Raw genomic sequence first — 23,408 nt, 5'->3', positions numbered from 1 at the left:
CGATAGCACTGTACATGACAGACCATTCCAAAATCCATAGCAAAATACATGACATACCATTCCAATAGCACAATACATGACAGACAACTCCAAAATCCATAGCACAACACATGATAGACCATTCCAGGATCTATAGCACAACACAAGAGACCATTCCAAAATCGATAGCACAACACATGATAGACCATTTCAAGATCCATAGCACAACACATGACACCATTCCAAAATCGATAGCACAATACATGACAGACCATTCAAAAATCTATAGCCCAACACACGACAGGTCATTTCAACATTCATAGCACAACACATGACAGACCATTCCAAAATCCAAAATCCATAGCACAATATATTGGCAGACAACTCTAAAATCAATAGCACAATACATGACAAATAACTCCAAAATCAATATCAGACAACCCGAAACAAAACCCCCAAATCACATTACAGGACAGGTTGTCCAAAGATCCATAGCACTTTACATAACTCCAAAATCAATAGCGCAACAGACAAACCGAAAATCTGATAAACTTTACACGACACAAACAACTCTAAAACTCATAGCACAATACATGGCAGACAACTAAAAATAACCAAAGCACAACACATGGTAGGCAACCCAAATCCGAAGCATATTACATGACAGGCAATCCCAAAATCAATAGTGCAGTACAAGCCAAACCCTGAAATCCATAGTACAATACAAACTAGTAAGGACAACTCCAACAACTCGGTACAATACATGAGAGACAACTTCAAAATTCATAGCAAAGTACATATGACATATCTCAAAATCTCACTGCTTTATACATGACAAAAAATCCCTGTCTGTCTGTCTGTCTGTCTGTCTGTCTGTCTGTCTGTCTGTCTGTCTGTCTGTCTGTCTGTCTGTCTGTCTGTCTGTCTGTCTGTCTGTCTGTCTGTCTGTCTGTCTGTCTGTCTGTCTGTCTGTCTGTCTGTCTGTCTGTCTGTCTGTCTGTCTGTCTGTCTGTCTGTCTGTCTGTCTGTCTGTCTGTCTGTCTGTCTGTCTGTCTGTCTGTCTGTCTGTCTGTCTGTCTGTCTGTCTGTCTGTCTGTCTGTCTGTCTGTCTGTCTGTCTGTCTGTCTGTCTGTCTGTTCTGTCTGTCTGTCTGTCTGTCTGTCTGTCTGTCTGTCTGTCTGTCTGTCTGTCTGTCTGTCTGTCTGTCTGTCTGTCTGTCTGTCTGTCTGTCTGTCTGTCTGTCTGTCTGTGTCTGTCTGTCTGTCTGTCTGTGTCTGTCTGTCTGTCTGTCTGTCTGTCTGTCTGTCTGTCTGTCTGTCTGTCTGTCTGTCTGTCACCATTAATTTATCGAGACTTTTGTGAGAGATTGATTCACCGCGATTGAACACTATGTCATTCATGTATGTCATCCAGACGTGTATTTCCCCCATTTTTCCTCACTTGTCACTAAGTTTCACCTATTTAAAGTGAAAACCTGAAGTACCTGAAATATACAATAAAACACATTTTTTCTAACGGGATATATCACGGAATTATTACTTAATTGGTCCGGAACAAAAGTAATATTACAAAAACAATTACGAAACCGCTTAAAACATAGAAAACAATATCATTTCTTTTTTGTTTTTATCAAATAGATAAATAAATAGATTTGAAAGTTTACATGCATCAATAATGACTTTATTAAAAATTGATGGAAAAATGAGAATATTGTGTGCAATATCAAATCAAGATATTTTCTTCACTAACTACGATTTCTTCATTACCTTAAGCGGTTACGTATGAATCGGATGTCTGCCACGTACTGATCAAGGTTTTACAAGCAAATTCCCAGTTAATCCTATTAAGCACCAATATAAAAAGTTATTGAATGTCACAAGAAAGGATACAAGAACTAATAGTAGCAGTAAATTTTGTTAATTGTAAGGATATATGACGCACAGACTGGACACCCTGAGACACCGTCCCTACGACATCCATGTAAAAGATTTCACATATGTTCAGATATGAGCCCTTAAATATTTCCTCTGACTGCTATACCTTTCTCATATTCTCTATGAATGTTAAGTGGGGCTTTTTTTTCTATTCCTCACAAACCTGTGACCGTATGTTGCATGTCACACTTCTATGTCCCCTGCACGATGCTTTGTAGCCTGTGTAGGGTACATACAAATACTAGACATACTAACTGTCTTGTGACAGTACTTTCTTCTTCTTCTTTAGGTATTCAGTAGTCCTTCAATGATCTGAAGATTATTTACTGTTTGCGCGCGCAGCGTGGCCTATATATATATTTACAAAAACAAAGACAAAAATATATGGAAATAAATTTGAGGTGCGTAATTTAACTTTTTTTTTAAAAAGGTGATTAAAACTATGTACATAGGCTAATAATGAGTTAGATGAATTTGTGGAGAACAGCTGGTGTGAGCTGTTCTCTAAAAGTGTCGACTGTGGCGACAGCGACTGTTTGCATTGGCAATAAGTTCCACTGAGTTATGGTATATGGAAAAAATGAATATTTATATGTATCTTTTTTGGTTGAAATGTGTCTAAAAGTATAATTATGGTTTTTGCGGGTTCTACTGTCTGATGGTATGAGAATAGCAGATGGTATAGCTACGATTTGATGTATTATTTTGTAGAACATTATTAATCTTGTGCGTGTTCTTCTTTCCTGTAGAGTTGGCCAGTTTAGGGTGTTTATCATATCTGTCGGGCTACTGATGTTATGGTATCTGTTACAGACATATCTGGCAGCTCGCCTTTGGACCATCTCGATTTTGGAGGTTTGTTCAACTGTGTGAGGGTCCCACACTGAACATGAATATTCCAGTTTTGGACGGACTAGTGCCAGATATGCCTGAGTTTTGATGTTCTGACATGATGTTTTTAAGTTTCTTTTTAAGAAGCAGGGCTCACGCTACCGGGCGACTTGGGCGAAGAAGTCGCCTTCCCGTCCGTCACTTCGCTTTGCTCGACCCTCAAAAGCGAAGTCAAGTCGCTTTCAAATTTGTGCAAGTCGCCTTCAGTCGCCCGCCGATTTTTTGCAGTAAATCGGTAAATATTTTCATTGAAATCCGTGAATTATTAATAATTATTTGTTAAATTCCCTGAACTGTTTGTGCTTCTGTATCGACTAAACAGAAAACATACTCGTTAGCACCAAAACAATGTCGACATTGTTTATCAAAGGGGAATAACAAGTGTGTGTTTGATACTAAACTAAAAAACGTGTCGGAAAGTGAATGTGTATCCGTATCCCGAGATGCGATCTTTTTTCATTTTTAATATTTTTATCGTTGCAAATAACATATTTTCAAATTATTTCTTGTATCTTATTGATTAAGAAAAAGATAGAATGAAGAAAATGCCGACATAGTCATTTAATTTCCTAATGATTACTTACAGTACAGCCTGTGACTTCCTCTTAGTTATGTCCACCCTCTTGCATGGTCAACATCCAATGGTGAACATTTATTGGGGTATTCAATCTTGAGATGTTGGCCATTTATTGGGGGTCATAAATCATGGGCAGATTTTTTATCTAATTATGTTACCTGTTAAAATCAATCAGGGTTGAAGTTTTCAGCTGGTATGTTTCATTAAAATTTACCTGTTACAGGTAACTTTGATTTCTTTTAAAATTGACATTTCACCTTTTTTTTGAAAAGGTAGAATAAAATATTGTTTTACTCTGTTAATTTATTATTATTTTTTTGTCTTTAATGTTATTTAATTTTTTTATTTTTTAATTGTTTTTTTTTTCATTTTTGTTTGTTTTGTTTCTTACTGTTTTGTTTCTTATTCTTTTAATTTCTTCTTAGTAAGAATCTTGAGTCGAAATGGCAAAAAGTCAAAGCTCAAGTTATTGACTAGCATTTGAAATAAACAGACTTTTAATAATTGTTTTTTAAGTAAAAAGTTTATATAAATGTACATGATGTACATTGCATTCAATTGTTTGTTCACATTATGAAATGAGTTATTACTATTAATTATAACCAATAATCATGCAAGTGATATTTTAAATAAAAAAAATGAATGTAATTCAACAATTTGGTTTTCTTAACAAAATAAGATGATCAATATCAAACCTTTTACAATAGATTTTGATAACATCTAATATTATTCAGGAAAACTACAAGTATCATTATATGGTTTAGGAAAAAACTAATTTTGTTTATCTAAATTTTCTTCAAATCTCAAAACAAGAGCTGTGCACAAACAATCACCGAAAAGACTTATTTTCCAAATGTCCACCTAGTTATCATCAAATTTTGATAAATGTTCATTAAAAATGCTAATCATAATGAAAAATGTTCTTATATATCTGAATCAGTGAATCTTATGAAAAGAAATTATTTAAAGAAATTGTCTTGAAACTTATAAAATATGTTATCTTCAGTTTGGTTAATTTCTTTCAAAATTTGTCTCCAGAAAAAATAAAGTGCACTTCTAAAGATGGTGACACTTTAATGGTCTTTTAATTAAATCATTTTTTCCCCCAGTGTATTATATTGTCGATAGTGCTGGACTGGCATGATACATATTCTTGGTATACATTTACAAAGAATATTTCAATCAACCTAGGCCTTTTAGATAAAGTTAATAATTGCAGGGACTTGAATGAATTAAGACTTTTAAAGTCCTTAATAAAAAATGAATTCAAAGAAAAATCTAAAAATAATAACTTATGATAAAAACTGCAAACTTGATTGTGTTAATTAAGGTAGAGAATTTTTGGTAATAATTTAAAAATAGAAAATAGTGGACAATATTAAATTCCTAGAAAGGATAGAATGTGTAAACTGTGCCTCTTGTAGGTCAATGAAGAACACCTATTCCTTGATTGTAAAATTAACAAAACAACTTTGAGATATAAATCCATTTGAAAATTATTTACCTTCTCATTATATAATATGTCTCTAACCTAAGAACAAAAAGTAAAAGAAATGCTTAACCTCTAAAACATGGATCATGTTTAAAATATCATATGACAATAAAAATATTATCAAATTTTGCTGTACTGAATCTTTCTAATACTTATTATTCAATAAAGAAATAATGAATTGCCTAAATTTCATTGAGCATAAGTCCTAAAGACAATCTTAATCATATGTTAAGATCGGTCTATCTAAAATGATAAACCATTTTGATTTTAGAAAATTAATTTGAGAAACACCTTGTCAATAAAAAAGGCAGGCATTGTAAATGTTTGCAGTATATTTGAAAATGAGATTCATTTATTCTTCACTACCAAAAAATAGACTTAATATAAAAAATAACTTAAATTGATCAAAAATTATTTAAAAGGTATAATATCAAAACTAATAGTCAGGAGACAATTATTTTTTAATTAAGCTGTTTGTTCAACTAGTTTTATTGTTTCATTTTATTTTTGAATTTCTTGTCATAATCACAGTTATTAAATTTGACAAACACATACATGTATATTTTACCTGAGACACCTTACCTGTAAGTTATATAATTTTAACACTTCAATGCATTCAAGATTTCCCTTTATCCTTGACTAGTTTTTGAGTAATACCTTGTGTATTAAAAAAAGCAACAGGGGGTATGATGATGAACATATAGGGCCACCATGGTGAACATATTTTTTATGGCCACCATTAATAAGATAAAGTCACAGGTAGTACTGTACAAGGGCTTCGATCTATTTTAATTACAAAGTGATCAGGACTAATGATCAGAAACAAGTTAAAATTAATTAGATAACTTGTTGTGACAAAAAGTTGATTTTTCTTGATTAAAGGTATTTAATGTATCAGGAATTTCACAGCTTGTATCGCGCTTGGGACAATGGAAATTGAGGACGTCTAATAATGTCGGGATATTTGTTTCTTTTTGTTTATACCCAAGCTTCGAAGTTGATAAATTCAGCAACACTGAAAAATGGTTAATCATTCTTAAAAATGTCTCTCCAATCGTGGCTAAAATCGCCAGCTCCGTTAAAACGGAAAGCTGCTACTAGTGATTTGGAAAATACTCCTCCACAGAAAAAGTTTTGTAAAACTATGTCTCAGAACTCTTATGACTGGTACGTCAAGGATACTTTCAATATGTGGCATTGTGTTTTGTGTCGGGATGCTAAATTCAGTAATAAATATTCCATAGGACATGACAAGCCTCAGAAAACTACAAACCATTCTAGACATGCAAAATGTAAGTCGTTTATATTTATATTTTATAGTTACTTGCAGACATCTTATGCTCTTGATTTATTTAACCAGTACATAAAAGTACGCCTTTAAGACTTATATTATGAAATGCTTCTTTATAATTGTATCATTAATTGACAATTAATTTATTTCCTGAAGATAATAGAAAATATTTTTCGTTGATCGCCAATGAATAGAAGTAAAAAAATGTAACGATTCGCTACTACATAATTTATATCCTTAAGATAATAGAAAATATTTTTCGTTGATCGTCAATGAATAGAAGTAAAAAAATGTAACGATTCACATTTGTAATCGTGGATAAATATTTTTTTTAGGAAATATGTGTTTAAGTATTAAGGGTAAACGTAAATTCGTGCTGAAAGATGTTAGGAAACACGATATTTCTTTTAATATTTTATTGTAATCTAATGAATTTGCCAAAATATAGGTTCATTTGCATAATCAATCGGGGTAGAGATAAGATTGATCGATGTATCTTTTGGAAATGGCTCATGAAAAATTAATCTAAATTTGATTTAATATCATTTTCTGTTGTCTCGCTTAAAGTCCGATCAGGTCTACCTATTAATTACCGACTCGTGTCGATTTGACACTTTTATTATACACACACGACAGGCGGTCTACAATATTTACCTATCTTGTATAGATAGCTATCGGTTAAAGGTAATAATCGATAGTGATTTAGGATGTTACATGAAGTTGTATTAGGAGGGTCTTGATGGGGTTCACATAATATACGATAGTGAATGAACAAATAGAGAATAAAGAGTAGAACATTATTTGAATAAAAAATTAAATAAGTTGTATTACATGAATATAAAATTATCTTTACATTCAACCGAAAATAAAAACGATCTTTTAATTTTCAGCTGGTGACCACCTAATGGCTATCACCAGACAGAAGAACACTAGTATCAATACAGACACAGGTATTAAGGATATAGTGGTAAAGCAAATGTCTAAAGATGATAAAGTTGTTAAATTGTATCTAAAAGCTGCATATCACCTTGCCAAGCAAGAACAATCAAAAGCTCAATTTAAGCCACTCTTAGAATTGTTAAATACAACCCAAGAAGTTCCTCTTGACACTGTAGCATACACGAGTCATCAAAGTATCACTGAATTTCAGTCTGTATTGTCAAGTATTGTTAAGAAAAACAAGATTTTCGACATCAACAATTCTGCCGGATTTTCCATATCTATAGATGAATCAACAGATCTCGCCAACAAAAAACGGTTGATAACTTTTGTAGAATATATTCACAACCACGTCAAAGAGACATGCTTTCTGTCAAACATACAGATATCCTCAGGCACCGCCAATGCTGAGATGATAACCAACTTAGTTCTGACCGATCTCAAATCAAATGGCTTAGACATAAACAAACTCTATGGTATCAGTACCGATGGGGCATCAGTGATGACCGGTAAAAAAACAGGTGTTGTAGTAAGGTTAAGGGAACATGTGCCAACACTTATAGGGGTTCATTGTGCAGCACACAAGTGTTCATTAGCCACATCACAAGCAGCTAGATCCATAACAGAACTCCAGTCATATTCTAGAACTGTATCAAACATCTTTCACTACTTCAGCAATAGTGCTTTAAGATCGAACAAATTACGTCAAATACAAAGTCTTCTCAACTTACCAGAACTGAAATATGCAGAGGTACACTCCGTGCGTTGGTTAAGTTTAGATCGTGCTGTGCAAGTAATCTTTAGGACTTTCCCAGCACTCGTAGTTGCTTTGAGTCATGAGGCAGCATCTAACCCTACTGCTAAGGGACTTCATAATGAAGTAACTCAATACAGATTTATTATGTTCACACATTTACTGTTAGATATTTTACCATTTTTAACTAGAATGTCTAAAGTTTTTCAGACTGAAAGTGCTGATTTCAGCAAGGTGCAACCCATTGTTCAGTGTACAATAGATGCTTTGAAAGATATGAAAGAGAGTGCAGGTATGTACGTTGAGGCATTAGATGAGTTTGTTGAGTGTGTAGATGACAGGGTTTTGTATAAAAGGAAGGTGAGTGAAAGTAGTAAGAAAGTTGTAGACCAGAATGTAAAGTTGAATGTTGAGGGGTTTGAAGGATTTGAGAGTGACTCTGAGAGTGAGACTGATAGTGAGGAGCAGGTAAGCGAGGTAGAGTTGAGGTATTACACACAGCAGAAGGGCATGGTTAAGAGAGTATTGTCAGAGTATGTAGATGGCATTGTGGGTAATCTAGAAGATAGGTTTAGTGAGAGTGATATGCTCAGTAAGTTTTCTTTGTTTGTACCTGCTTGTATTGTTAAGGCAGAGAGAGAGGGTAGCCAGACTTTGTTCAAATTTGGCATGGATGAACTAACCTTCATCCTTGACAAATTTGAAGAACGTCTTGGTATAGAGAGAGTAGAGTGTGTGTCAGAGTACAGGCAGTATAAGAGGTTAGTTATTGGGAACTTCAGCAATTCAAACTTGTCTTCATGTGTGAAATCAGTTTTCAGAAATTATCATGAGATCCTTCCAAACCTTGTCAAGCTCCTAGAATTGGCTATTTTAATACCAATTTCTAGTGTGCCTTGTGAGAGGGGATTTTCTACTCAGAATAGGATTCTGAGTAGATTAAGAACCTCCATGTCTAACATGGTTTTGAAGGATCTCATGATGATTTCTGAGAATGGACCTCACATTTACAATTTTGACTTTGATGAAGCTCTCAATGAGTGGAAGGGTATGAAAGCTAGAAAAGTTTACAGACAGTAAACTGGTTTTTTGATGATTTTAATGATAAATGTACATATCTGTGTATTGAAAAATATATGAAATCATTAATTGCTATGTTGCTTGTATGCCTTGTCTAATGAAGGTTTAAAAAGAAAGTGATGTTAAAATATGATATCTATAAGTTGGATGTTATTACAGTAAATAGTGCCTATAGTAGTTTGTTATTAAAGATCAATCATTTTGTGACATTTTATAGTGCAGTGAACATTGAAATAGTGCATATATATCTTGTTTTCTTTTCATTATTCTGTTGTTATTTATTATATTTATGTCTTTATGCATGTTGTTAATGTATATATGTAATGAATTGACTAGTGACTACTCAATAAAATTGAAATCTGAATGATATTGTATTTGTTTATTATGCTATAATCTGCAACAAAAATATGTCTTGTATTGGCTTTTTTCACTCCTAAACTTGAGTCTGGATCATCACAAGAGCCCTAAAACATCAAACAGAGATTAAAAATGCACAGTTACTTAGAATAGCACATGCAATATACAGATTACATTAAATACTGCATATTATACACAAGGAACATAAAACTAGAACGTGACACGATAATATAGCAAAGTGAACCACTTCTCCCCACTTCTCCCTGATGTCTCCCCACTTCTCCCTACCATTCTCAAAAAGAGAAGTCACTTCTCCCTGAAATTCTGGAGTAGCTTGAGCCCTGAGAAGCCCAGAGATTTGTTGCCATTAGCTATGATGTTGTCTGTATGTTTTGACCATTTTAGGTTCGATTGAAGTGTAATGCCCAGATATTTAGCTGAAGAGACAAGTTCCAGTTTGTGATCGTGGAGGATATAGTCATGTTTTAATGGGTTTTTCTTCTGTGAGACTGTAAGGACTGTGCATTTGTCTGGATGGAAAGTAAACAATTCTTGCCAGATTTTTACGAAATTTATTTCATAGGTTTAAATCAGCATTGTCTAGGACCAGTTCGAAAATTATTGCAGATAAACAAGTTTTAAAAGAGTTATGACCCTTGGAAATATTAATTACATGGAATATGCATGCATTGTTAGCCCTGAATCCGGGTTAGTTCGTGCCCAATCACGTTCGCACCCATTCATGTTTGCCCCCTTTCACACCCTACACGTTTGCACCCCAGTGGCGGATCCAGGGGGGGGGGGTTCCGGGGGTGCGCACCCCCCTTTATTTTTGCCGATCAATGCATTTGTATCGGGACATATGTTTTGCACCCCCCTTTGCCCTGGGTGCCCTGGGTTAGCACCCCCCCCCCTTTCGAAAATTCCTGCACCCAATTTTTATTGGTTTTGTGTTTAATAATTTGTAAACGAGTTTTGGTACATGTGAGTGTATTGCTATAATGAGCCAAGCTGTTAAAAACAATTATCTTTCATGTTTAGAAATATAATTGTTTGGTATATACTTATAAAAAATATCTAATAATTCAACTGAAATTCTAATAAAAATTGGGCGTGACCGGACTTCGGGGGCGAACGTGTAGGGTGCGAACGGACCTGACACCAATAGCCCTCTCATGTGTACAATTCTTATAATTCATAATTTGCAATGTCTCAGACAAGTTCCAAAATCAGTGCCGATCAATTTTTTGAAGAGTTATGCCCCTTAGAAATATTGATTAAATGGAAAATTGCAATGATTTTGCTCTCAAGTCTTCATATCTCTCATAGAATATGTGCAACTTGGGAGACATTGGAACTCACAGTTTTTTTTATTATCAGGGTCTTCTGGAATATTCATGCAAATAATAAAAGTCGATATATTTTGATTATTCTTAATTTTCCTCTGATTATTGGTTTCAATTTTTGTTTGAAAAATCCATACTTTAGATCACCATAGGTAGGCTTAAATATGAATAATCCTTGAATTTTTTAATTGAAACCATTTTTTTACAAATGTTTTACAGGAAATTTTTTTAATGAAGTTTACTTTTTTAGACCAAATATTTTGTCATGCTCTATCTGACTTGTCTGAATGTTTAGAAACTGCTTGTACACATTTTCAAGATTATACATGTAAAATGATAATCAAAACAAAAGACAAACAGTAAACAACACCTAACATAAAAGACTTACGACTGAGCAAAAGACATCAAAGGGACACTGAAAAATCATGATTTAAAGAAAAACTGACATAGCTTAAATAGAGAATTGTCAAGAAGACATTCCATGCAACACTATGACTATTTACATACAATGTATACATGTAACAATAATGAATTATTTAAAGTAATAACTTGTTTATTAATTTTGGTGTTTGAGTTTGACAAAATTTCATTTTATTTTCAGTTATTAAAGAAATGATGATGTTGGAGATTATATAATACTAGGTTATAATCATAACATGAGGATGAATAAAATGTTAACAAAACCTTCACACACCATAGCATTGTGTTCAATTGCTAACTTTATAAATGCAGCAGACAGAGTCATTATGCCTATAGCTATTGTTCCTATGGCTGATGAATATAATTGGGACTTGCATGGACAAGGATGGGTACTTAGTTCATTTGCCGTTGGATATATGAGCAGTCAGGTAAGAAGACATGAGGCAAAACTAATTTTTGTCATAATCAAATGATAATTATTTCAATGAACATTATACATTTCTTAAAAGTAAAGGGCTGAGTGTTCTAGGTAGATCATATGCAGCCATCACAAACCTGTCAACTCTTTGTGAGTTGAAACCTGCACTTGGCAGGTGTGTTAGTCTCCAATATTAATTGACTAGAATTGCTAGTTTGCCAAGAAAAATTTTGTTGGTTGGCTTCATGCACTCTAGCTTCGTCCAGTTATAAAAATTGGCCACCAAAATAAAACCAAGAGAGCTGAAAGTGATGTTAAATACTAAATTTATTCTGGAAATTAACACTAATTTAAAATAATCTTCATGACGTACATGTAGTAAGGAATGTTGTATAGATCATGTAAGAAATCACTAGCCATGCTTTAAATTTTACCTATAATTTCAGGTCTTTGGAGGAAGTGGATCAAAGAAGTATGGTGGAAAGTCTATATTGTTAATATCTGTTCTCCTTTGGTCTTTTTCTACTCTGATGGTACCTTTCTGTGCTCCATCTATTAACCTGTTGATATTTTCTCGAGTTTTACTCGGACTTGGAGAAGGGCTAGGTAAATTGAATAACATTATTTAAGTAGAATTTATTTCTTCTTAGAACACTATTTTTGAACATTTTAAGCTCATCTTTGCCCAAATATATCATTTTGAACTGTTTTGCTGTTCGTCAAAAGATCTGTTTGTTTTTAGCTCACCTGGGCCGAAGGGCTTTTCTCATCACTTTGCGTTCGGCGTCGTTGTCGTCCGTCGTTAGCTTTTACAAAAATCTTCTCCTCTGAAACTACTGGGCCAAATTAAACCAAACTTGGCCACAATCATTATTGGGGAATTAAGTTTTAAAAATGTGTGGCGTGACCCCGCCAACCAACCAAGATGGCCACCATGGCTAAAAATAGAACATAGGGGTAAAATGTAGATTTTGGCTTATAACTCTGAAACCAAAGCATCTAGAGTAAATCTGACAAGGAGTAAAATTGTTTATCAGGTAAAGATCTATCTGCCCTGAAATTTTCAGACGAATTAAACAAGGGGTTGTTGGGTTGCTGCCCCTGAATTGGCAAATTTAAGGAAATTACACTGTTTTTTGGCTATTATCTTGAATATTATTATAGATAGAGATAAACTGTAAACAGCAATAATGTTCAGCAAAGTAAGAACCACAAACAAGTCAACATGACCAAAAAGGTTGACCCCTTCAGGAGTTATTGCCCTTTATAGTCAATTTTTAATAATTTTGTAAATTTGTAAATTTTTGTAAATTTTAACAAAATATTTTCCTCTGTAATTAATTGTAAGAAGCAAGAATGTTCAGTAAAGTAAGATCTACAAACACATCACCATCACCAAAACACAATTTTGTCATGAATCCATCTGTGTCCTTTGTTTAATATGCACATAGACCAAGGTGAGCGACACAGGCTCTTAAGAGCCTCTAGGTTTCTTCTTTTTTCACAACAATTTCATTTCATTTGTTTTTCTTTAATTTAGTTTTAAATGTGTCATTTTGTTTATTCAATAACAATAGATTTTCTAAATTTTTAATTAACCTATCATGATTTAATTCAGTTTGTATGATATATGTAATTAGGTTGTCCTTTTTTTCATCATGGAAAGATAACTATACTCTGTGATCTATTTTCTAGGTCTTCCAACAATTTTCCATATCTTCGCTCATACCATTCCTGGGGAAGAAAGATCTAGAGCATTTGGTTACCTGGTAGCTTGTGGATCAATAGGTCAAACAGTGGCTTCTGTGGTAATTATAAGTAAACAATGAATAAGGGGGATCTGAACAGAAGTTCTGTATTCAATTGAGAATTTCATAACCTGTGCAAAAATAGCATTTAACAGGCTATTATTTCAACTTGGAAGTATCTTTAATTATGGAATTTGCATAATTTCTTGTGCTTGAAATTTTTGGTTAATTCCATGTTTATTCTGTATTTTAATGTTCTGTGCAGGGCACTTCTGTGCGGGGCACAACACTTTCTATTACAAAGAATAATGCACATTTTTAATAGAATGTACTGTGTGGCGCACAACACTTTCTATACAAAAGACATTGTATGGAAAGTGGTATGCAACTCTTAAAAACATTATAATGCAAAATAAACATGGAACTTATTAAAAATTTCATGCACAAGAAATTATGCAAATTCCATATTTACAGATAATTCCAAGTTTAAATAATAGCCTGTTATTTGTACATATAAAAAATAAGGAGATGTTGTAGGGTTTCCAATGAGACAACAATCCACAAAAACCAAAGAAGAAAAATGTAAACAAGAAGTGTAATAATATATATATAACACATACCTGGGAGGTGATAGATTAGATTGTTGCCACGAGAAAATATTGTCAACTTAGGCAAAGGCAAGGTTGACAATGTCTTTATGAGGGGTACCAATCTGCTCTATCACCTCTCAGATAGTTTATTTAATTTGTAATACTGAAATTTCTATAATTTTCAAATTCAAAGTGATAATCTATGTTTTCTAAAACTTTACAACCATCTGTACTTAATAAAGCACACGCTTGATCAAGCTTCTCTGTGACAGGTAATAGAGTATTTGCCATGGGATAAGGTAAATTATTTCCCTTGCATTAACCAAACAAAATCTGGCATTTTGACATGAAGTATGAAAATTCCCGATATTGTAGTATTTCCTAGTTTTATAACCTTTTTAGCAATTTATCAAGTGTGTGACTGTACTACCAAAAAGTTACTATAATACATGACATTCTATTTAGAAAAGAAAATCTTCACACTATTTGAGTACATACTTTTGTTGATTGTATTTTAGATATTACCACATATGTCCTGGCCTTGGATGTTCTATTTGTTTGGTTTTATGGGTATTTTCTGGGTATTAGCTTGGGCAGTATTATATCAAGAAGCCAGAACATCAACAGAAGAAGAATTTATTGAACCACCAAAAGTAAGTAAACAATTGATTATATATAAAAATAAAACTGTCAATTTAACCCTTCTTAACGGTCTCTGTGGACTAGTGGTAGTATTACGAGCAAAGACTTGTCATTTCAAAGTCAGAATATTTTGTCTGGTAATTGTGACATGTTTTTTTATACGCCCGTCAAAATTTTGACGGGACGTATTATGGTATACAAATGTCCGGTGTCCGTCCGTCTGTCTGTCCGGCGTAAACATGTCGCACCGTAACTTGAGAACAACTTATCCAAATTTAATGAAACTTAACATACTTGTTTCTTATGATGGTCAAATGATCTGTATACTTTTTGGTGAAAATAAGATTAAAACTTTTTGAGTTACGGCACTTTGTAACTAAAACAGGGGTGTGTTTTTTTTCACATGTCGCACCGTATCTCAAAAACGATTCTTGATGATGGCTTAAAACTTTAAACATTTCTTAGTTATATTAATCGTAATATCTGTATACTTTTTGGTGATGATTCAAAATTTTATTTTGAGTTATTGAGTATTTTGTAAAAAAGGGGGAGGTTTTTTTTACATGTTGTGCCGTATCTCAAAAACAATTTATGATTATTGCTTAAAACTTTACACACTTCTTTGTTATATTAATCTAAAGATCTGTATACTTTTTGGTGATGATTCAAAACTTTATTTTGGAGTTATTGAGTATTTTGTTAAACAGGGGAGGGTTTTTTTTACATGTCGCGCCGTATCTCAAAAATAATTTATGAGTATTGCTTAAAACTTTACACACTTCTTTGTTATATTAATCTAAAGATTGGTTTTTTTTTGGTTTTGATTCAAAATTTTATGTTAGTGACACTTAGTTTTTTGTAAAAAAAAAAAAAAGGGTTGGGGGTTTCACATGTCCTGCCGTGTCTCAAAAACAATATATGGTTATTGCTTAAAACTTTCTCAGAAACTATTTATGATTATTGCATAAAACTTCCACACAAGACGTCGGGCGTATCATGCGCTCATGGCGCAGCTGTTTATTAAAGACTACTTTTTTATGAAATAGCAAGTTAGAAATTTTGCTCAGTGGGTAAGTCTGTTACAACAGAATGACCTCAATCATGTCCTCTTGATATACATGTAATATTTGCCCTTGGAAAACATCATCTTTTATATATAATGCTTAACCAGACTATATAATGCAATTTTCCATCTATCTAGATGTGATTTGGAGGTCATGATCTCTGGTCATGTTAAAACAAAGACTTTGAAGTTGGTATTTGATGCTTCCCTATTAAGCATGGCACATTCATGGATTATATCACTATATTAAGTTGGGATAATGATGAATTGACACTGTTTACTTTAAATCCATCTGTACATAAAGAAAGGTTCATAAATAGATCAACATATTCACATGCAGATGGAAGATTGCGTTCAAGACAATTAACAACCATCTATCTTGCTGATCTATATGAGGACTTTATTTCTCAACATCATTACTTATTTTGTCTATTTTAAACCCATTTAAAATCATACTTCTGTCCTATCCTATTATAGATAGACTGTCAAAATGTAATAATTTACTTTTTTTGTAGGTATCTAATACCAATGTATCATGGAGAGAATTTTTATGCCATTGGCCGCTGTGGTCCATTTATATAGCACATTTTAGTATGAACTGGTCAAATTATATTATAATGCAGTGGTTACCAACATATATGAGAAGAACGTTAGGTGCTAATCAAAGTTCTATAATGTTTACCGCTGTACCTTATGTCATGAATTCATTAGTAGGTGTTGGTAAGTACATTTAAAGTATTGAATTATCAATATATAATCATTGTTGACCTTGGTGGCAGAGAAGTCTTAAGTACAAAACATGTAGTTTATCTACTGGATCACTAGCCTACTAGCACTGAGGTTGTGAGCTGTAACCTTGCACATGGCAGGTGCATACACTCTAATCCTAATTGACTAGGATTGACAGTGACAAAGGTTGATAGTTTTATCTGGGTACCTCCCCTAGCTTCACCAATAAAAACTGACCACCCCTTTTTAGCCAAAAGTGAGGTTAAACACCAATAATCATTACTTTTTTGAAATTATACATAATTAATGGTTTAAAGAAATTTGTAACATTTTCTGAAAATTTAAAAGCAAGACACTTGCCATACTAACTTAGCTATGTAATAACTAGAATTATGAGCTATATATTTTAACATAGAAAAACTAATTGTTTGATTCTCTTGTTTCAGTTGCTGCTCACTTTGCAGATTCATTAATAAATAAACATAAATGGACGACGGTGTCCGTGAGAAGATTAATGACAAGTATTGGTCTGTTAGGACCAGGATTATTTATTTTGTTTTTCAGTGCTGTTGATAATCTTCCTTTAGCTGTTTTGTAAGTATTTTATGGTTTATATCGAATAAAGTAGTCAATATTTTTGAAAATATAGTTAAATTTCATGAAAGACATATTAACAAATATAAGTATATTATGTTGAAAAGTATGTTTTCAATTCAGAATTATCAATATTTGATGGAGTGAATTAAGCCAATTATGTCTACAGAAAATTAAATATAAAGGGCATATTGCTACATTCATCAATGAAATATTTTCAATACAATTATTAACTGTTAAAGTATTGAAAGTAAAACATGTGGTAAAAAAAATCATGGACAGACATCTATATAAAAAATACAGTTAAACAAATAAAAAAGATAGATAAATACACTGTCAGAGCAAATTAACAAGAATAAAAAACTAGTATAAAATACAATTAGTGTTTGCTTATTTGTTAGATGAATTCATTATTAGCCATTTTTAATATTGAGCCAAATTGTTCAATCATGTTAGTCAATCATACTTTTCTTATCTGTTGTCATTGTTATAAGAACAAAGTGAAATTCTTTTTTTTTCAGCTTTGTATCTTTATCACTTGGATTAAGTGCATGTAATTCATCAGGTCACTTAAGTAACCATGCAGAGATTGCACCTAATCATGCTGGCATTACATTTGCCATATCAAATACATTGGTGAGTACGGTACATTATATAGTCTAATAGAATATAGATTACTTTATGATCAACTGTAAGTACCGTTACTTTATTTTTTGAAGTGGTATGCACATCACATGCTTCTTGATTGATGCTTTAATTAATCTTAAAGGATGCCTGTGGCCTCAATAGCATCAAGATTATAATATAACCTTGTTCTTATTGATTGCAAAAATAGCAGATTGCATTCCATCATTATAATTTGCTAAAATCATATATCAGTGATATACAAAAAAAATCACTGATTTGTTAAAGAGTATTGTCTTTTGTTGGTAGATACTGTGACCAAATTTTCAATCTTATCCAGCCCTCCACATATTTTGCTGTGGTCATGATTCATTACCATTTTGTGTACTGTCCAACGTCTTTCACGTTCTAAATTGGTAACTTGCCAAGACATTTTATAAATGACTTCCTCTATGTTGATAAAGATGTTTTATTTCTGTCATTTCATAAATAATATCTCCTTCATCAGGTTAGACCATAGTACATGTATCTTAAGATTGCTTTGGTAATTTTCATATTTCAAATGTGGGCCTTGGTGGCCAAGTGGTCAAAGTACTTCTACTACTGTAATCACTAGTCAGTCAAAACTGATGTTGTAAGTCAGAACACCACTCATGCTGGTCCACTTGATTCCATTCTTAAATGACTAGGAATGTCAGTTTTCCTATCGAAGGTCATGGTTTTCTCCGTGCAATCAGGCTTCCTCCATCCATAAAAACTTGATCACCACGAAATAGCCCAAAAGCGTTGCTTAAAAGTGGCGTTAAAGACCATTAATCAATCAATGAATCATATTTCAATTGTCTACACATTTTATTTTGTTATATTTTAGGCCACTATTCCGGGTATTTTATGTGGACCATTAACAGCAGAGTTAGTTTCACAAAGTCATGGAAGATGGTTTCCTGTATTTATTATAGCGGCAGGAGTAAACTTTGTTGGTGCTATTATTTATTTAAGTCAAAGTGCTGCTAGTCAAGTGTTATAGTATTTAACTAAACAATTATAGTTATTTGTGATATCAAATTTTTTCCATGAATTTATGGTTGTAAGATTTTGGATTTGTATTTTGGGGCCAAAAGAACATATTTTTCTAGAGAAAAGTTTCAAGCTGTCAAAATACATGTTTCACCTGGTTGGTCATTTTGTAATTGAGTGTTGTTTTAACTCCTTGGCAGAAGGCAATGCCTATGCCATGGAGAATCGAGCAACCGTAGAGTAAGAAATAATATGGTTTACACCAAGTGTGAATACTAATATGGTTTACACAAAATGTGAATAATAATACGGTTTACACAAAGTGTGAATTCTTGAGATTATGAGTGTTTCTTTCCTTGATAATTTATGTTGTTTTATTTAACTTTTTGCCAACATATATTTTTGTTCTTTTTAAATGTACAAAGAATCATGTTAAAAATCTCATTTTTTGTTATTGACCATTGTAAGAGAAAAATATTAAAATTTTTAAATAATAAGTACATTGTAATCTTATATCTGTTCTATTAAATGGCTGTTCCATTCAAACATATATAGGACTGTGGGAAGACACTTTGGAAATAAAGTAACCACTTATATCAGTATTTGGAGACCTGTTTACATTTTAAACTTGTACAACATGATATTTACACCCACCAATTGTGGCAAATTCAAGGTCTAGGTCCTATACATGTCTTTATGGAACAGTCTAAAAGGGCATTACATATTTTTATAAGATCATAGGGTCCTAGATTTGACAACCTGTTGTGTATCAAATTTTAAACAAATTGGACTAGTGAATATAACTTATCTTTTAGTTTAAATGTAATTGGTTAATGTTAAGTTAAAGTGATATTTAAGGTAAAACCTATATTTTAAAGACTTGCAATAAATATTCATCAGTAAATCAGGCAAGTTATTTCAGCTAGTAGCCTAGTACACTCTTTATTTGGTGATTTATGATACTGTCAATTCATAAATTATTGCAAGGTTTTTATTATTGCGAAAAATGCGACAGTTGTAAATGCAATAATTTAACCTTTTCATGTTGAATGTATCCTTTTGGCACCCCTGTGCACATGCTGAATGCATCCTTTTGGCACACTGGTGTAGATTCAGAATGTATCCTTGAGGATACATAGATTTCTATTTTCAGACGGTCACAGTGCAAACAGTAAAAATAACGTTTAGGCATGTTTCTTGGCCCAGTTGCTCCATAGATGTTATGATAAACATCAAATGCATTTGAAGTTTTAGTATCGGGTCAAAATATGTTTTTTCAAAGATTGTTGAGGGGAAAAAAACCTCGCGAAAAACAAAACGGCGGAATCATAAACAATTTTGGTCAGGAGTTTCATTTCGAGTTGAAACATTTAGAAAACTTCACCTGCAGTCATGAAAGTCGTTTATCTTGTACAAAAGTAATGTATGTACGTATATTTTTGAGTTATGAGAAGGATATTTGTAAAACAACTAGAAATCGAGACTTTAATTGTCGTCATCATGTGCACGACTGTAAATTATTATTTCTCGCTGCTGTTTGATAGTCAACCTTTCATTACCGATTGAATAAGAGTCTTTTATCATCGTTTTAGACACTCTTTGGAGTCTGTGGTACTACAGGTTTTATTTTTTTTTCATTGAAAGGCTGTATTGCAGTATGTAGGTCGACAAAACGAAAGTACACTTTCATTTAAAATAGAACCGGATATTGACAAAATTAACAACTGAGTCTATAAATAGTGGGGTTCATAAAAACATGTGTTGTTACTTCTCATAGCTTTTTGAAACATTTTATATTAATTATAAAGGATTTTTCTCAAAATTGTAAAATTTTAAATCGCATTTAAGTCAAAAATGACAAAATCGCAATAATTTCTGAATTTACAGTACTGATTTTGGTGGCAATCTTTAACAATTGCTTTTACTTTATTTTTGATAATATGTCAGTTCAGAAGGTCATTTTACATTTGTAAGTATCATCATCATTACACTTCTGCTTGATTGGTCTATTGTACATAATAATTGCTTTCAGTAAAAAATGGACAAATCAGTAGATTTGTTTTTTTTATTTATTTAAATATATTATTAAAGTCAAGGGCTTTTCCTTTTTAATAATCACAATCATGCCTTTTGAAACCACTTTGATAATTGTTTTGCTCCTCACAGAAACCATTCTACCAAATTCTATTAATTTTAATAAAGATGAACAATGAGCAATTTATATTTACATTGAACAATCCTAATAATACAATTAAGTGAATTTAAAAAAAAAAAAGCCAGTTGAGTTATGAAGATGTTGTTTCTTTTATGGATAAAATAGATGAATTAGATAGTAGAAGATAGTAACTGATTTCTCTATTACACAATCTTAAAGACTTTATTTCAATGGGTAAAAAAATGAATAGTTAGCCCTTTTAACATGTTGTAAGGTCACATACTAATTGTTCCATTTTTATGCCCCACCTACGATAGTAGAGGGGCATTATGTTTTCTGGTCTGTGCGTCCGTCCGTCCGTTCGTCCGTCGGTCCCGTTTCAGGTTAAAGTTTTTGGTCAAGGTAGTTTTTGATGAAGTTGAAGTCCAATCAACTTCAAACTTAGTACGCATGTTCCCTATGATATGATCTTTCTAATTTTAATGCCAAATTAGAGTTTTTATCCCAATGTCACGGTTCACTGAACATAGAAAATGAAAGTGTGAGTGGGGCATTCGTGTACTGAGGACACATTCTTGTTTAAACATGTTGTAAGGTCACATACTAATTGTTCTATTTTTTTTCAAATAAAAGATAAAAAAAGGTTTATTGTAATAGGCACACACAATTATGCTATAGCATATTTAAATTATACTATTAGCATGTGTAAGCAACATGAAATGTATATTTTTTGATAATACATAGTATATAATACAATAGAGAACACAATAAACATTATGAACACTTTGTTTATGAAAAAGACAATATATACGTATATATATATATGATGCTAATATGAAAGTCCTCAATTTTCCAACTTCATGCAAAATTCTAAAACATACTAAGTGTTCTATTTCAATATTTTATTCATTATTTAATACACAGATAAAAAAGGAAGAAATAAAACAGCTTTATAAAAGAAACTGTTTTGTATTTATGCTGGTCTTGTATAAGATTTGGAACATAGTTTTAGAAACAAGATTGTTTTAATTACATTTTTGTCAGATTTTTGTGAACTATAAACAAAATTTTCAAAATATATCAATTTGTGTGTGTTTTTTTTTTTTTATTAAAACCCTGCATGATGAGCTAAGGAATAAAACTTTCAAATTGATGGCAATTATGAAATGTGTTGATACATTTGTAAGTGTTGATACATTTGTACTATAATGTGTAATAAAATACTGTGATATTTTGTAAAAAAAAGTATATATATATTTATTTTGTGCATATTGAAGCTATATTTAATATTATATCTGCATACTTGCTTGAAGTATAACTGGTGTCTAACACCTTCATTTGTTATATAATTAGCCTATCAGATAAGCCTTTTTGTCAATTTTGCCCTCACCATTTATTAAAGGAACTTGGCTTCTTATTTCATGTGGTGGTATTTGATGCCATTTTGTAGATGTAAATTACTATATTAGCTTTATTACATTTTTTGTGCTCTTTGACATATGTTTCAAATATGTGTATGTTAACATACATTTAACATATGCTTCGTGAACCAAATTGTGCTAAACATATCCACTTTATTCTATTACTATCTTTAACGTGGTACCCAACATCTTAACTAAAATTCATTTGGCTCGTTTAATTTTCTTTAAATTTTGACAAAGTATTGACCCTTTGACAAAAATATAAAAATTTCAAAAAATTTAAACCATTGTTTAATCAGAAAAATTACACTGGTTATATAGCAGTTTGACAAACACTTATTTTGATCATTGAAAAGCTTAATATTCCCTTAACAACACAACGTAATTAAAACGTTTTGCTGATTTTACAGAGTTATCTCCCTGTAGTGTTAGGTACCACCTTAAATGTGGTTAAAACTTTTTTTTTAAATTATTTATGATAATTAACATACTGTTACACATGCTTCTTGGTGCAAATTTAATTTAAGTTTTTAAATGACATTTTCTTTCATTATACCAAAAACTAGTTATATTTCATATGTTGATTTAACAGTTTCAAATAATGATATTAGTATTAAGAATTCACTTTTTTTTTATTTATCAAATTTCATTAAACGACATCTTTGTGTAAATATATGATACAGAAAATAGTTCTCTAATTTCCCCAATAAAATGTATTAATAGAATTCCCTTTACCAGTAATCACATCAATTTTTGTGGTTATTTGATTTCTTGGTTTTGCCAAAATCTGCATACTACCTGATATAAAATTTGTAATTTCTTGAATATTTAAAATCGTTGTTAACCTGTACCCACTAAAACCACGAAAGTTGGTATCCAACGAATAATAATGAATCCACAGTATACCCATAATTATTCTATTAAAAAACCTATTACCTGAAATACTTCAAGCATTTACTGAATCATTTGTTCTTTGTTGTCGTTAGTGATGAAATTTGTGTTTCAACTTTAAGTATAGTATATAATGGCCTTGTTGAGATTATTTTTCATGTTAACGTCCATTGTTGTTGTTTAATGTTATTGTCAACCAGTATTGACATGTGAACAAATAAATAACTTATTTTTATTTCATTGTTTTATTTATTTGTATATATCATTTCATTGGTTCTTGGATTATTGAATATAATATGAAAATGATAGATACCATGAAAGTTCTATCATTTAATTGGTTCTTGAATTATTGTATATAATATGAAAATGATAGATACCATGAAAGTTCTATCTTTTCCTTGGTTCTTGGATTATTGTATATAATATGAAAATGATAGATACCATGAAAGTTCTATC

The 23,408-nt window shown here is 32.0% G+C and overlaps 2 protein-coding genes across 5 annotated transcripts; both read left to right on the top strand.

Annotated features, from left to right (window-relative positions):
• The first annotated feature begins 1,731 nt into the window (after positions 1–1,731).
• LOC139511606 (sialin-like) lies at positions 1,732–23,187 on the top strand. 4 transcript variants are annotated; one of them, XM_071298526.1, is made up of 9 exons: positions 1,732–1,885; positions 11,242–11,488; positions 11,925–12,084; positions 13,174–13,286; positions 14,335–14,469; positions 16,037–16,241; positions 16,697–16,844; positions 17,366–17,480; positions 18,340–23,187. In XM_071298526.1, exons 2-9 carry the CDS (start codon positions 11,297–11,299, stop codon positions 18,493–18,495), a joined length of 1,224 nt encoding a protein of 407 aa, XP_071154627.1. In that variant the 5' UTR covers positions 1,732–1,885; positions 11,242–11,296; the 3' UTR covers positions 18,496–23,187. The 4 variants fall into 4 exon arrangements, with proteins under 4 accessions (XP_071154627.1, XP_071154635.1, XP_071154609.1 ...); XM_071298534.1 differs by having other exon boundaries at positions 1,741–1,792; XM_071298508.1 differs by having other exon boundaries at positions 1,741–1,901.
• Positions 5,827–9,034, top strand: LOC139511603 (zinc finger protein 862-like). Its single transcript, XM_071298494.1, has 2 exons — positions 5,827–6,165; positions 7,055–9,034. The coding sequence occupies exons 1-2, from the start codon at positions 5,916–5,918 to the stop codon at positions 8,935–8,937; spliced, it is 2,133 nt and encodes a 710-aa protein (XP_071154595.1). The 5' UTR covers positions 5,827–5,915; the 3' UTR covers positions 8,938–9,034.
• Positions 23,188–23,408: the final 221 nt, after the last annotated feature.

This window comes from Mytilus edulis, chromosome 1 (genome assembly GCF_963676685.1).
Source record: "Mytilus edulis chromosome 1, xbMytEdul2.2, whole genome shotgun sequence".
Taxonomy (NCBI): Eukaryota; Metazoa; Mollusca; class Bivalvia; order Mytilida; family Mytilidae; genus Mytilus; species Mytilus edulis.
The sequence above is the reverse complement of the archived record's forward strand: the minus strand, read 5'-3'. Positions and strand labels throughout refer to the sequence as shown.

Coding starts and splice junctions, on each gene's coding strand:
- LOC139511603 (XM_071298494.1), top strand. CDS start 5,916: ATGTCTCTCCAATCGTGGCTAAAATCGCCAGCTCCGTTAAAACGGAAA. Junction 6,166..7,054: donor CCATTCTAGACATGCAAAAT/GTAAGTCGTTTA, acceptor TTTAATTTTCAG/CTGGTGACCACCTAATGGCT.
- LOC139511606 (XM_071298526.1), top strand. CDS start 11,297: ATGAGGATGAATAAAATGTTAACAAAACCTTCACACACCATAGCATTG. Junction 13,287..14,334: donor GTCAAACAGTGGCTTCTGTG/GTAATTATAAGT, acceptor ATTGTATTTTAG/ATATTACCACATATGTCCTG. Junction 16,845..17,365: donor AATCTTCCTTTAGCTGTTTT/GTAAGTATTTTA, acceptor TTTTTTTTTCAG/CTTTGTATCTTTATCACTTG.